The sequence below is a fragment of the Cnephaeus nilssonii genome, assembly GCF_951640355.1.
Source record: "Cnephaeus nilssonii genome assembly, chromosome: 16".
In the NCBI taxonomy this organism is placed as follows: domain Eukaryota; kingdom Metazoa; phylum Chordata; class Mammalia; order Chiroptera; family Vespertilionidae; genus Cnephaeus; species Cnephaeus nilssonii.
Window position 1 is genome coordinate 45,119,642 of NC_137087.1, and position 16,687 is coordinate 45,136,328.

Genomic DNA, 16,687 nt, shown 5'->3' on the forward strand with positions numbered 1-16,687 from the left:
AAGACAAGAGTCTGCCAGGCCCTATTTTGTGGCCTTGCATGGAGCTAGGATAAGATGCCACAGATCACAAATAAAAAAAAATCCGCTCATTAGGGGAAACGGATAATTTCACAGGGACTGATAGCAGAGGAATATTCGCATCTCACTTGCTTAGGAGAGAGGCAGAGGAACTTAAAGGACTAGAAATAGCACTAGTGTAATAAGCCAAAGCCTCCAAAACCCCAGAGGCACTATAAACTCTAGCCAATTCTAGCATCTCTGGACAAAATTACCAATTGTCCAGGGACAATGCCAGCAATCAGTAGACTCACTGTCAATCAGCAAAGTGGCACAGGAAGGATTTAGAAGCAAGCACCCACCAATAGAATAATTTAAAAATACACTAGGTGGCTTCTCAGAATACAGGCATCTGTCTGACTGCAAACTCAAACACCTCACTGAAACAGAGGACAACATATCAAAAAAGAAAATGAGCCGAAACCGGTTTGGCTCAGTGGATAGAGCATCGGCCTGCGGACTCAAGGGTCCCAGGTTCAATTCCGGTCAAGGGCATGTACCTTGGTTGCGGGCACATCCCCAGTAGGGGGTGTGCAAGAGGCAGCTGATCAATGTTTCTCTCTCATCGATGTTTCTAACTCTCTGTCCCTCTCCCTTCCTCTCTGTAAAAAATCAATAAAATATATTAAAAAAAGAAAAAAAGAAAATGAAATGGCTTTGGTTGCAAGCTATGAACCTCTCCAGGTGAAGGTTGCACAAAAGTCTGTACATCTGGTAGGAAGATTCTGGGAAGATGGCAGAGTAGGAAGCACCAGGACTCTCTCTCTCCCCAGCTAGACAATTGCATTTGCAGAATCTGTCTGATTAACTATTTTGGAACTCTGGACTCTGATGAAAATTTGCAGGTTATAGAAGATTTGGATGGTATATTTTGGTTAATTTCAGTCAATTTTAGCTCCTAGCACTATATAGCAGCTACCCATCCCCCACCCTCAGCCATGTGGCAAGTGCTGGGCACTTGTTCCTGGACCAGCTTGCACACACACATCTTGCAGAAGCTAAGGTGGCAAAACTGACCCTGTCCTCCTAATAGTGGGGATATGTGCACTGATGGCTGACTGCTGCTTTTGATTCTAGGGGTCAAAGAGGTGGGCAGCCATTGTTTTAACCTCCCCCGTTGTTGCAAGCCCTTCCCCCTCCAGATATGTGAATTCCAGGAGATTAAAGAGTCAGTACTCCTTTTTCCCCCTGCCTTCATTTTTCACATTTCCCCTTTAGAAAACCAGACATTGCCCTGGCAGGTATTGCTCAGTGGTTAGAGTGTCAGCCCAAGCACTGAAGGGTCATGGGTTTGCTCCCCGGTCAAGGGCATGTATCTGGATTGCAGATTCATTCCACACCCTGGTTGGGGCATGTGCAGGAGGCAACCAATCAATGTGTCTCTCTCACATCGATGTCTCTCTCTTCCCCTCCCTCCCACCCTTCCACTCTCTATTAAAAAAAAAAAAAAATCAATGGAAAAAAATATATCCTCAGGTGAGGATTAACAGAAAACTGGACATTAAAGATTAGGATATTCAAAAAAACAACTGCACAAACAGGAAAAATTAAAAAGTGACTGCGCATGCCCAAGAAAAGGCCCGGAAGAGACCTAAGAAGACATTCAGTTTAGAGCTCAAGCTGATCCTCAACACAGACAGCCTATAACAATAAAACAACAAAACAATAATAAAGTCAGCAAACTCTGAGGAAGGGACAGAATCTGATTTCTTGCACCTTGAGGGCATTATGTTAAGTGAAATAAGCCTCACAAAAAGACAAATACTGTATGATTCCATTTACATGGAGTACCTAGAAAGTAGACTGGTGATTGCCAAGGGTTGGGGGAAGGAAGGAATAGAGAGTTATTGTTTAATAGGTACAGAATTTTAGTTTTACAAGATGAAAGGAGTTATGGGAAAAGATGGTGGTGATGGCTACAAAACAATGTGAGTATATTTAAAATAGTTAATCAGACAGATTCTGCAAATGCAATTAAGTATACAGTCCAGTGAGTATACCACTGGACTGTATACTTAAAAAATGGCTACAATGGTAAATTCCCTGTTTTGTGTATTTTACCATAATAATAATTTTTAAAAAAGGGTCAGTACATCAACAGGCTAAACTGCCTAATCTAGATGAATTGGAAAAAAGAACAAATCCTTTCTTTAAATGGAAGTTACGTTCTACTAGTATTTTACCATTTTCCTTGTGTTTGAAGTGTATCTACTAAAAGAGAAAATATGGTTCTCATCTATCTCCAATTTTCCATTTACTTGGAACACTGCAATTCTCACAGTTACCACTCACCCTCTTCTTTCTCATGAAAATGAGCTTTTATGTGAAAGTTTCCATATGGAGCATGCAGGATCCCATATATGTACCTCATTCCTGTGTAGCTACCTCTAACTAAACATGCTCAGAAGCCAACATTGCCCAACTGAGAGATAGCCAAAATCACTCTTTAAGAAATCTAATAGTCAATGAGACCATGTGTCTGAAGTAGATCCAAAAACTTTACTTTCTGCCAAAATGAATGAAAATCAATAATAGATCTGTCCTGCTCTCTGAGCCAGGAACGAAGATACTAATGAAACCAAATGATATGTTCCTTTAGAACAGGGGTGGGGACATCAGAATTACACTAAAATACAGAACAATCATCATTCAGAACTGCCTGAAATCTGGCTGAATGGAAATCCTACAACTAGAGAAGTAAAGAAAGTACATTGGGACTGGTAGGAGGGGGGAGGCATAGAATGGGCTGGTCTGACACCCAGGTGTGGCATTTTTTCAATCAGGTTGGACATCTCAGCTGCAGAGGCCTCCTGTGAAATTACAGGGACTTCTCTTCCCAGCCCCACATCAGACCCCTAGCCCAGGATTCCAGTGCTGGGAAGAGAAGTCCCTGTAATTTCAGGCTATAAAAACCAGTGGGGATAGTGGCTTAGTGACATGGAGGCTGCTGGAGTCCCAGGCAGTTCTTACAGAATCCCGCTTTCTCTGAGCTCCAGTGCCCAGCAGCAGTTTTGGGGGATCCAGAGACAAACAGGGAGGAACTGGATTGTCTGGCATCGGGACAGGAACTCGGGGACGGCTTTGCCCAAGACAGGGGTGCTCACAGGGCATTGTTCCTGTGCTGGGATCTCCCCTGCCACAGAACTGACTGGCACCCAATCAGAAGAGCAAAAAAGAAAAAAAGAATCCAAAGATATGAAAGAAATGGACTTACAAGTCCAGGAAGCACAGAGAGCCCCAAAGAGGAATCCAAAGAGGCCCACACCAAGACACATCATAATTAAAATGCCAAGGGTTAAGGACAAAGAGAGAATCTTAAAAGCAGCAAGAGAAAAGCAGTTGGTTACCTACAAGGGAATGCCCATATGACTGTCAGCTGATTTCTCAACAGAAACTTTGCAGGCCAGAAGGGAGTGGCAAGAAATATTCAAAGTGATGAATAGCAAGGACCTACAACCAAGATTACTCTACTCAGCAAAGCTATCATTTAGACTTGAAGGTCAGATAAAGAGCTTCACAGACAAGAAAAAGCTAAAAGAGTTCATCACTACCAAACCAGTTTTACATGAAATGTTGCAAGATATTCTTTAAGAAAAGGAAGAAAAAAGATAAAAAATATGAACAATACTATATGTAATACTTTAAACAATAAAGAATTAAAAATATATGAACAATATAATGGCAATAAATACATACCTATCAACAACTGAATCTAAAAATCAAAATAAACAAGGAATCTAATGAACAAAATAAACTGATGAATAAAATAGAATTAGAGGCATGGAAACATGGAACAGACTGACGGATCTGGGGGGGGGGGGGAAGAGATTAACCAAAGATCTTATCCTATATAATAAAAGCATAGTATGCAAATTGTCCCCTCAACCAGAGTTCTTCTGGGAGTTTGACCTGGGGGCGGGCCGGCGGAGGGGGGACGGGGGAGGGAGGGAATACCTGGCCAGCAGCTGGCAGCCACTAGGGACCCTATCAGTGCACGAATTTCGTGCACTGGGCCTCTAGTATGTATATATGCATTTACCTATGGACACAGACAATAGGGTGGTGAAGGGCAGGGCAGGAAGTGAGTGGAGGAAGGGCAATAGCGGGGGAGGGGACATCTGTAACACTCAACAATAAAGACTTAAAAAATAGTAATAAAAAGAACAAGGGTGTGGAACCTTTTGCTGCCAAGGGCCATTTGGATATTTATAACATCATTCACTTAATTTACTTAATAAAAATTTGTTGCTATAAAAAAGCTCCTAGATTTATTGAATTTTGAGTCCTGCCTGCGGTTGCCTTGACAGGGCCAGACCAACCTGCCTTATACAACAAGGGCCTTATACAACCCACGAGCCAGATGTTCCCCACCCCTGCTTTAAAACTAGGATAGGCACAGCCACAAAAGCATAGCTACTCCTTCCTCTGTCTCTTTAAGTGACAAGACATTAATGGGCCTCTGGTTAGGAAGTGACTTCATGTGCAGAGAAAGAACAGAGATTGCTCACTCTTTTAGTGGTTTTTAGGTGGGAATCTTTTTCTCCTTATAACAGGCTAAACCTATTAGAAATTTTTATCTTTTTCTTCTGCCAAGTTTCTGAAGAGATGAAAGAAAGATTCAAAATAGTGTAAATTTTGGATTTAGTTAAATGTGGTGATTTGAAGAGGATAAAAAGAGTTTCCTGGCATTCTTTTCCAGTCCTGGGGCTTTCTATACTGCTATACAGAATTACATAACAAAATTATGGAAACAGATAAATATATTCTAATGGCCTATATTAGAACACTCTAACTTTGAGAACTGATTATCAACAGAAGATAAAAGCCTCCATCTTTTTGCACATGAAAGCTAGAGCTGTCTATTTTTTTTTAGAGATATTAGAGGGGAGGGAGAAGGAGGAAAGAGAGGAAGGGAGAGAGAGAGAGAGAGAGAGAGAGAGAGAGAGAGAGAGAGAGACAGAGACCGAGACCAGGGTCAGGGATCAAGCCTGCAAACAAGGTATGTACCCTTGACTGGGAATCAAACCCAAGACTCTTTGGTCTACAGGCCAACACTCTAACCACTGAGCAACAGACTGGGGCACAGAGCAGTATTAATTAAGTACATCAAGCCTAGCATACATCTTGTAATATATTTCACTAAATCAGAGAAAACTGGGGGTAAAGAGCAAGAACAATTTAAAAAGCAATTTAAAAAACAAAATAGTAACAGCAGCTGCCAAAATTTCTCTTCCCATCTACTCTAGCTATTTACTGCTTTGTTCTTTCCCACCTAGATACTCTCTTCAAAACTAAAAGAAGCAATAATGTAGTTATACAAGATGTCACTATTAGAAGAAGCTGGGTAAAGGACACAAAAATTCTCTGTACTATTTTTGCAACTTCCTGTGAGTTATAATTATATCAATAGTAAAAGTTTTTAAACTAAACTAAAAGAAGCAGACGATTAAAAGTTTTCCAAAGGATAGTTTCCCAAATCAGGAGGGGCTACCAAACAGTCAAAATTATACTATACAATAACTACAAGATAAATCTATGGCTCAGGTCATTCTTTCTCTTGAAAATGATCAGTTCCATATAACAACAGCATAACTACAAAAGGCTCTCGATTTCCAGCATCAAGGTATACCTAAACCATGAAGTCATAGGCTTCTGCCAGTGATGAGAGAGCTAGCTAGACACTCTCTAGGCTTTTCATTTCCCAGTAGGTACCTGAAAGGTCAGGCAATGTACAATTTCTCTCTTTTCCACAGAGCTGTGAATGCTTGGGATGCTATTTAGCACAGTGGAGCTGAACAGATTGTTTGGGGGGCTTTGGAGGCCTTTCTTCCTGCAGGGAGGCAAATGTTGCCTAGTGATCACATCTGAGCAAAGGAGTCAGGAACGCTAAGTTCTAATCTGTTTAGTATCTGGTTCCATGATCCTTAGGAAGTAAATCACTTCCCTTCTATATCTCCACTCCCTTCCCCAACAAATGGTGATAAAAATAATGACTTATCACCCAGGAATGTAGCAGGGTGAAAGGGTAAGAAGGACTGTGATCCCTAGTTAAATGTCGAATATAAAATGCCGGTATAAATCTGCCTTTATATCAACCCATGTTTTTAGACTGTGGAAAGCTGCATTATTTAAATGCAGGCTGCCTCCCTAATGCCACTTCTGCCTGAAGTGGTAGTAAAATAAGCTGACTCCATGAAGTTCTGTTCAAAGATTTCCCTTTCCAGCAACTACATATTTCTCTCTAAACATTCTACTCATTCTTTGGTTAATGGCTTAGAAACCATTAGTTTCCATTTTTACTTGGTAAAAAGCAATCCATGTATCCGAACGTAAGGAAGAAAGAGACAAGAAAAGAGAAATTACTCACCACTCCCTTTCACATCAATAACTAAAATTAAAAGATAATGGCCTGGCCAGTGTGGTTCAGTAATTGAGCATCGACCCATGCACCAGGAGGTCGCTGGTTCTATTCCCAGTCAGGGCACATGCGGGGTTGTGGTTTGATCCCCAGTAGGTGACATACAGGAGGCAGCAGATCAGTAATTCTCTCTCATCATTGATGTTTCTATTTCTCTCTCCCTCTCCCATCCTCTCTCTGAAATCAGTAAAAAACATATTTTTTTTTTAAAAAAGGTGATGAAGTCAGCTCAACAGAAACATGACAACAAACATCCTACTGGGTTCTATTATTATTGTTAGTTCTAAGACCCAAACACAACACTGTGCTGCTTTAAGAAAATATTGATTCATCATTAATGGAAATTCTAATATCTATTCATTTATTCTCTCAAATGTTTTCTGAGCCCCTATCATAACCCAAGTAGTGTATTTGGGATGAAATAATGATTAAAATACAAACCTTGCCCTCCAGGAACTTTTTAAAGAGGATAGATATTTAAACAATTCATTGTTCAGACATTTGTAAACATAGTAAAACAATGTGATGTGCTAAAATAGAAGCTCCAAGTGCCATAGTGACCAACATGGTCTTTAGCCTCAAGAAGTTCAGAGAGGAGCCCTGGTCAGTGTGGCTCAGTTTGTTGGAACGTCATCTAGTACATCATAAAAGTGGTGGGTTCAATTCCCGGTCAGGGCACATACCCAAATTGCAGGTTCGATCCCTAGTCAGGGGGTAGGGGGTAGGTGGTGGAGGGCTGAGTGCAGGAGGCAACCATCGATACTTCTCTCTCATACTGATGTTTCTTTTCTCTCTGTCTCTCTCAATTTTTTAAAAATATATTTTTATTTATTTCAGAGAGGAAGGAGAGAAAGATAGAAACATCAATGATGAAAAAGAATCATCGATCAGCTGCCTCCTGCACACCCCACACTGGGGATCGAGCCTGCAACCTGGGCATGTGCCCTGACCAGAAATCGAACTGTGATCCTGGTTGTTAGGTCAACGCTCAACTGCTGAGCCACATGGGCCAGGCTCAAGTCAATTTTTAAAAATGCTTAAAAAGAAGTTCAGAGAGGAAACTGCTAAACTAAAGTTCCCAAGAGGAATGCAGTATGATCAATAAATACAGAAAAAATATTTAACCAGAGACCAAGATGTTCTGTGAAAACAATTAATTTGGAGTCCATGAACCCAAAATTAACATAGGAATTCTTAACATGGAATCATGGACGGGCTCTCAGAGGGTCCATGAACTCTCTGAAATTACATCTGTAATTATAATTTGTATGTGCAGACAGACATTTTTTGGACACAAAGATCATATCTTTCATTACATTCTCAAAGGTAAAGAACTATTTCGCTAGGACAGTGATGGCGAACCTATGACACGCGTGTCAGCCCTGACACGCGTAGCCATTTCTGATGACACGTGGCCGCATGCCAAGGATGAAACATTTGCTGCTCCTGAGGATGAAACATCTGCGACCAGAGTCTTGGAGTTAGTTTTTTCCTCAAAGTGACACACTACCCAAGTTATGCTCAGTTTTTTGGTGAAGTTTGACACACCAAGCTCAAAAGGTTGCCCATCACTGCGCTAGGATCTTATCCTAAAAACCACTTTTTTATCTGTATCAGAGGAGAGTTTTAAGACCTAAGGTTTTACTCAAAATAGGAGATCTGGATAGCCTAGGTATCAGAGAAGAGCTTCTGAACTTTCCATAACTTGATGAAAAATAGTGATTGCTGAAAAGAGGACAATGAGAGAGTCCTTTCCATAGTCTAGCTGAAGTTAGCTTAAATATATTTCCCCACATACTCCGATGCCATGGTGACAGGCATCATATAAATAGACAGTGGCAGCAGGGAGTAGGTCACGGCTTGTAGTCAACATATCAGGCAGGATTAAACCCCCAACTAACGCAGCTGACTTGTCCTTGTCCATGAGACAAAGTCTGGGAATTCCATATAAGAATTTAGAGGGGGACCTTTGGCTATCTCCCCAATAACAAAAAGCTACAATAGCCAACATCATAGAAATAAAAATCACTCAAAGTGCAGGGATATTAAACAACCACATTCCATATGACAAAAGGCATTTGGATCCTAGCTGACTGCTTCCTAGACACCCAAGGACTTCTGAATGTCTAATCTAACACCACATATGCCTTGCCAGTCTTATTTGTAAATAAAATTTAATTAAAGTTTGCAGCACATGTACGGACAAGTAGCTATACATGTAAGTTTATTTGCCATGATGAGTTTCAACAGCTCCCTCAAATAAATAAGTCTAGAAGGCAAAGGAAGAGTGAAAACATGGGCATACCCTTATATGAGGGGTGGCACCAGCCAAAGAATGGGTGGATCCTCTAGTCACATTTGTATTCACTGATTGCAATATTATACATTATTATGGGCTCTGATGCATCACATGTAGTGTGATATTTTGCAGTTTTCCTTAACACCTGCTGCTCTACATCTCACTGCATACTCCATGTATGAACACATGGAGTCAGGGTTCCAGGAGGGCTCTTTCAGTCTATCTAGGAAAAGAAGATAACCTCACTTGGCAGAGAGCTCTAGCACAAATGCCTATGCTTTAGAAGCAAGCAGTCATCCAGGTCTCACTAATGACACTCATATACACCTCCTCTAAACTTATCCAGGGCCTTAGGATGTCAATCCATCAGTTCTGAGATAGCACATAATTATAAACAGAGCTGACATCACAGAAGTACTCAAGGACATCAAGTCAACTGACCAACATAGAATGGTCTCCTGACCCACAATTTCCTAGCCAGATGGGGAAATGTAAGAGTCAGAAAAGATAAATATAAAAGACATTTTTAAATTTCTTTAAAAGACGATTGCCTCTTTAAACAAAAATGATGGCAATGAATTGTGGGGTTTATAACCTCTGTAAAAGTAAAATGTAGGACAATAATAGCACCAAGGACAGGATATAAGATAGAGGTAGGAGAACAATGGGAAGTCCAGGGCCACAGTGAACAGGAGAAGGCAATGTGGAACAGGCAATGTGAAGAGTGCAATGAGGAAGAAGACAGCAGATGATGAGGATGGGAAAAAATCCAGAGAAATCCCAGGGGCCAGAGATGTGATGGCTAGGATAGAGAGGAAAGAAAACAGAATAACAGAAAATAAAACCAGAAGAGAATCAAAAGCAAGCAAAACCAACTACTACCACCAACTTTTCAGTTACAATGTGTAACTTCCTATCAGTTACATACATAAGCCATTTGTACTTGTTATAAATAAATCCCACAACTGTACCAACAGAGTTGCATCATTTTTGTGTTTCTCTCTAATCCTAAATTTTAGAGCCTAACAATCATATAGCTAATATTCATAGGCAAACATAATAGTCCTTTATATTAAAAAGAATTGTTCCTAAGGAATTCTACTAACTTTAGTTATTTCAATCTCTTTTGATCTTTCCTTAGCTCTTCTGTCTTTCAGACATTCCCTCAGTCTGAAACTCTCACACAAAAAATGCTACTATTGCCATTTAGTGTTATTCTCCTACTCCCCCTTCACCACCATAGGCATTAACTGCAAAGATCTTGCTAATCCATTAATTAAAAATCTCTACTTCCCATTATGGACGACTAAATTTAGAAAGCCAAACTGGGTTGGGAGGAAACAACAAGTCACAACAAGTGAAATAAATTCAATAGAAGGGGGCGAGATTACTGACCCTTTTCTTCTTTTCTTAAAAAGCCTCTGACACTAATACACCCTCCACTGCTGAGACTACAGAGAAACTCTCCCAGGGTGGGGTAACCATTCATCACTATAATTATCTGGAGAAGACTTTATTGTACCATCAGGTCATGAAAGCCACAGGACATATCAGCAAATGAATGAATGCCTCAGGGAATATGTCTCTCCTCGGCTTTCCTGTAAGCTCCATTTAAATTGTACCAAAGAAAGGGGTGGCAAGCGAGCATTAATTGTACCCTTAGAGAAGAGCCACTTCCCGCCTGCAGGCAGGGCAGTGACTTTACTGGGCTACCAAAAGGGTACAAAGACAAAAGTAAACACTGTAATTTGCTGTTTTTGTCTCTGGCACTGGGGGAGTGGTATAATTGACACTGTCTGTAAACAGTAATAATGCCAGATGTAACACAAAGAACAGGATTCCCCCATCTCTCCGCCTCCTCTGCTCCCCCTCTCCCTATGACATTCCTCCTGAGATTACTCATCTTGAAGAAACACACAGAAGCCTCCCTATAGTCCATATGCTGCTACCAAATGGAACTGAGGGAGAATCCAAGTTTGTACTGACTACTCTCTCTTACTCAAAGGAAGAAGCACTGGAACTCAATAAATATTCAACTATTTCTAAAAGCTGACAAAAAAAAATACAGGGAGGAGAGGGAACAAGAGAATATGGAATAGATATGTGACATGCTCAGGTCTGGATTAGAACAAGGCTGAAATGACAAAAAATATAAATGAAAATAGAAGCATCCTAAACAAACTAAAAAGTTTTAAAAAAAATCATCTTGTGCTCCATAAAAGATATAGGAAAAGAGGAAGAATTAAAAACATAAAGTTACCTGACCAGAGTTCCCGCCAGGTGTAATGCAGGCGTACTCTACACTTCTTCTGGTAACAAAGTAGCTTATGTACTACCTGAATGCAGCGTCTGTAACAGAGAAAGAGAAAAACTGGGATAAGCCTAAGAATATGGTGCAACTCACCAAAGATACCCTTTCTTTAGTGAGGCAACTTTGCTAAGGCCACTAAGATGCTGGCTATGAATCTGTACACATGCAAAAGAAAGGAATGCCTACCTGCAGCCTTCCAGTGAGTAAAACACCCCCCCCCCGCCCACACACACACACACACACACACACACACTGCTTGCAATAATTCAAGTATCTTCAAGAGTGATATTAAAAATATTTTGCAAACAATAGAGAAATATAAATTAACATATAAATCAATATATACATTAAAAATTTTAATTCCTTTAGTCTCTAAATAAACTGTATCAAAGCTACTTACCAAGAGATAAAAATTATAGTGTAAATCATCCTAATAGTTTCCAAATCATTTGTTCAACGTTAGAAATTGTGGTGTGATCTCTCCTGTATGATGCAGTTGTCACTAGCTACAGGATGCCCTTACTTAAGCCATGATTTAACTTAGGAATATACAAACTCTCCTATCAATTTCCCCATTAAATTGATAGTCATTAGGTACCTGGTGCTGGAAGCTTTGTTGCAGCCAGCGAGGGTGGTTGGATGTTGCCCATGCGTGACTACCCACGCACAGTACATTCCAAGATGCCAGCACTTCTCACATGGCCTGGATGGAGACAGCCTGCATGCACCTGGCTCTTTTGAGAATGCCTTCTCAACACTGAGCCACTGTGGAGCAGCAGTGAGATACAAACTATGTCCCCCACCCCTGCTGCCACCACCTTCTGGTTAAAGGCTATTGATATCCACTCCTGCACTGTTCCTGCCTCTGTAGCTACCCAACACGTGACATCATTAGCCTTGTGGTCTCAACTTAAACTATTTACCAAGCAGAACAAAAATTTTAACACTGCTACTATCTTAAAAATATATACTGGCTGAATGACTCCAAATTTCATTCATGCATGTTGTCAACACAAGACACAATTTAACCTGAAATATTCTTGTGAGATCCGCTGAAGTCTCTACTTTCTTCTGGTGCCTACCCACATATTTGGGGCTTTCTGACTTAGTAAGAGTCCAAGTTTTCCATATAAGAGTAACTTAAAGGAGAGTTTATTCCTCAGAGACTATTTCCCCGCAGTCCCAAATCTTATGACAGCAGTGGGGATGGCAGCAAGAATTACAGCCAGGAGTGGAAACTGCTTGGGTTTTCCCATTTCTTTCTTTCTCACTTCTTTTCTTCCTACTTTCCTTCCCTCCCTCCCTCCCTTCTGACCTTCCTTTCTCTCTCTTTCTCTTTTTTCTCTGTATAAGCGCTTTCTTCCATTATTACTTCACCTATAGCATTTATATACAGATGTGAAATTATTTCGTATCTGACCCAGATCCTGGCTTTGACTATTAAGTCTTTCCACACTCTATATTTCTTCATATTTCACCAGGAGGATTATAAAGTTATCTGAAATGGTAGAAATTCATTTTGCTTTCAACTTCTCATTCTGCTGTATGCTTCTAAAAAGCAGTACATAATAATAAGTAGAGCAACAACCTGGCCTGATGCCCAGCTGGGAGCAGATAAGTTCACCTAAAAAGGACTTGGTGCTCCAAATGCCAAAAACTGGAAAAAGGATTGGAAGAGGGAGGAAGATCTGAAAATATGCCCATAGGCAATAATGAAGAAAGTGAATTCAGCCCAAAGCTGGGACCTTCTGCCCAGCCTCTGTCAGCTTGATGCCTCATTATCTTCTCCATCTTCCCTAACCTTAGCACATTAAATTAGGGAGCAGATGGAAAAAAGCAACTGAAAAAGCAAGGGACTATAGAAAAAGTTAGGAACTAGAAGGTTAGGAGGGGTCTAAAGTATTTAGTGTAGACCAGGTTCATTGGCTAGGATATGAAGGTTTGGGTGGACAGATACATACCTATAACTCTGTACTGAACACACAATATTATTATGTCATCCCCATCTTCAACTGTTCCCCATCATCCACTTAATCTCAGACAATGTTTTTACTACTCTCCTATCCTACCTTCATGCACCCTACACTCCAATCATCCTGAATTACTTTCGATTCTCCAAACATGCCACACTTCCAAGCCCTTGAACATACAGTATTGGTCCCCTGCTTGGTATGTCCCTCTCCCACTCCCTTACACAGAAAACTCCTACTGTTTCTTTATGACTATGACTCAGGTCAAATGCAACAACCTTCGCATATCTTTTCTGATGTCCCAGTCAGCATTAGTCACTCTCTGTTACTTAACACAGTATTGGTTAAGAATACAGCCTCTAAGGTCACAGAGACTTGAGTTTGAATCTCAGTGATGCAACTTAACTAGGTGTGCAACTATGGTAGCCAGCCTGCAAGATGGCCCAAGTGGTCCCTACCTCCTGACATTCACATCCTTGTTTAGTCCCTTCCCACATTGTATCAGGGTGGGTCTATGTGCCCAACAGAAATGATATATCATTTGAGATTGGGTTATAAAAGACACTATGGCTTCCATTCTAGGTCTCTCTTTCTCTCTCTCTATTGGATTACTTGCTTTGGGGGAAGCCGGCTGCCATGTCAAACAACCCTGTGGAGAGACCCAAGTAGCAAGAAAGTGAGGCTTGCCAACAACCACGTAAATGAGCTTGGATGCACATTCTCTAGCCTAGTACTTCCTTAGATGCCTGCAGCCCCAGCTAAGGCTCTGATTGCAGCCTTGTGAGAACCCCTATGCCAAAACTACCCAGCTAAACTGCTCCTAGATTCCTTAACCACAGAAACTGAGATAATACATGTTTGTTTTAAACCACTAGGTTTTGCGGTAGTTTGTTACACAGTAATAGATAACTAATACACCTGAGAAGGAATGGCAACAGCCTAGAATTTATATTAAGAAAATTTGGGATCAAGTCTAGGCAATGGTGCTTAATAACAGAATAAACCTGGGCAAAGCATGTCCAGAGCCTAAGTTTCCTTACTTGGAAAATGAGAAAACTGAGACTATAATAATATACTACAAACTAAATAGCATATCCTAAAAGAAGAGCATAAAATAATCAAGCTAGAAATAAAGTCTCTAGCAAAAAAAAAAAAATCTGATCCCTAAGGTAATGAGGTTCAGAGATTCCATCTAAAATAAGCAGAGCCCAGCGCAGTGGCTCAATGGTTGAGCATCAACCTATGAACCAGGAGTTCTCTGTTCCATTCCCGATCAGGGCACATGCCCAGGTTGCAGGCTTGATCCCCAGTAGGGATCATGCAGGAGGCAGCTGATCAATGATTCTCTCTCATCACTGATGTTTCTATCTCTCTCTCCCTCTCCTTTCCTCTATGAAATCAATCTATATAATAAGAGAGAAATATGCTAATTAACCTCAGGGCTTAATGACCAACCGCTTAAGACCAGATCACGGATCTGCAGGAAGGTGGGGCAGTGAACTACAAGTGGACTGGAGAGCTACAGAAGGGGGCAGGGCTGCAAGCTTTGAGGAGGTGGATCGGGGCGAGGGGAGCTACAGGAGGGCAGGGCAGCAGGCAGAAAGCTACAGGAGGGCGGCAGTGACCTATTGGCGCACAGATTCTTGCGCAGGGCCAGGGCTACTAGTAAAAATCTACACTAATAAAAGAGAAAAATGCTAATTGACCGTACCTTCGCTACGCCCACAGCCAATCAGAGCAAGTATGCAAATTGACCCAACAAAGATGTCGGTTGATTTGCATATGCTGAGGGAGGGAGGAGTGAAGACTGAAGACAGCATAGAAGGGAAAGCGGAAAGCAAGGCGGCTGCTGGAGGGAAAGCCTGTGCGGCCACAGCGGCAGGCGGTGGCGGGCGGGGCAGGGCGGGGTGGGGTGGGTCGGGTGTGGGGCTGGGCGCACAGCGGCGGGTGGTGGCGGGCGGGGTGGGGTGCACAGCGGCGGCAGCGGTGCGCACAGCCGCAGAGGGGGCGGCGGCAGTGGCCGCGGGATTGGGCGCGACGGGGTGGGAGAGGTGGCAGTGGCGGGAGGGAAGCCCACAGGAAGTCTTGCAGGAATCTTCCTGCAACAGGTCCCTAGTATAAAAATAAATAAAATAAGCAGAAAACTCATCTGATACATATTATTTTTTAAAAAAGCTTTTCATCATCTTTGAATTGAAATAAAGGATTAGGTTAATTCTAAACACCCAAAAGATATGAAACAAATGCAAATACAGCCTACTTACCTAGAAGTAAAATTTGTATCATTATTTCAGACCTAGGACACCAAAACTATATAGCTTGCAAGCAGTCTAAAAAGCTGGAGGTCTACTCTGTTCCAACCAAAATTTTTTATATTCCCTAGATCACAGGCCTGGTATTAGAATGAGGTACACTGAGCCTCTTTTCTGCACACCAAACAGCTTTCTCTTGCTCAAAAAATGAAGGTACCAATTGTGTTTTCAGATGCTTTTTAAGGAATAAAGATAATATACATATATAGCATAGCAGTTCTTGGGCATTAAAGATGGGAAGACAGCCCTGGCCGAACTGCTCAGTTAGTTAGAGCATTGAACCTGTATACCAAGGTTGCAGGTTCAATTCCCGGTCAGGACTCATACAAGAATCAACCAATGATAAATATCAAAAAAGAAAAAAAGAAAGAATCCAATGAATGCATAAATAAGTGAAACAAATCAATGTTTCTCTCTCTCTCTCTCTCTCTCTCTTACTCTTTCCCTCTCTAAAATCAATGAATAAAACTCTTTTAGAAACAAGGCATTTCTCTCTTTCCCTCTCTTTTTCTCCCTCCCTCTCTCTCCCCCTTCCTTTTTCTCTCTAAAATCAATAAACAAAAATTAAAACAAAAATAAAGCAGAAACAGCAAAGGAGAAAGAAAGACTTAAGGCTTAAACTTTACTAAAGTATGATTTTCAATTGCCTCTAGCTATACTGGTTGTTAAGAATTGTGAGAGCCCTAGCCAGTTTGGCTGAGTGATTAAAGCATCGGCCCACAGATAGAAGGGTCTCGGATTTGATTCCAAGTCAAGGGCACGTACCTGGGTTGCAGATTCAAGCCTCGGCCTGGTCAGGGTGCGTTCGAGAGGCAACCAATCAATGTGTCTCTCTCACATCGATATGTGTCTGTCTGTCTGTCTGTCTGTCTCTCTCTCTCTTCTCCTCCCTCCCTTCAATTCTCTAAAAAAAAAAATTAATCCACAGATGAGGATTAACAAACAATAAAAAAATAATTGTGAGAGACCATAAGATCTCCTCAGGAGGCAGGAATCTCCTAGCTGGGCCACTATATACATAATCTGTTTAGTTAACACAGTTCTGGCCAGGCTGCTAGGACAATGTAAGCTGAAAAGGGACCAGAAGCTCTATCTCTCTGGCCTTCTTCTACCTCCTAACTGCTGCTATTCCATATCTTTGGATTAAAACAGCCACCCACGATCACTGCTTCAATGCATCAGCCCTATTCCTCATGCAATGTGCCTATAAGTGATAATGAAGACATGTGCAGAATCCAAATTGTGGTTATACTTTTTCCCCCTTCTGGAAAGATGTATATTATAAATCCAGGCCGTAAAATGCTCCCTGACACTTCTCCA

The 16,687-nt window shown here is 41.3% G+C and overlaps 1 protein-coding gene across 2 annotated transcripts in view; it reads right to left on the reverse strand.

Moving 5' to 3' along the window:
• Positions 1 to 16,687, reverse strand: part of ARMH3 (armadillo like helical domain containing 3) — a 158,899-nt gene that overhangs the window by 84,074 nt on the left and 58,138 nt on the right. For both annotated transcript variants that reach the window (XM_079793678.1, XM_079793677.1), the window contains one exon: positions 11,035 to 11,123. In XM_079793678.1, coding sequence (XP_079649804.1) covers positions 11,035 to 11,123 — 89 coding nt within the window. The remainder of the gene's footprint in view (positions 1 to 11,034; positions 11,124 to 16,687) is intronic.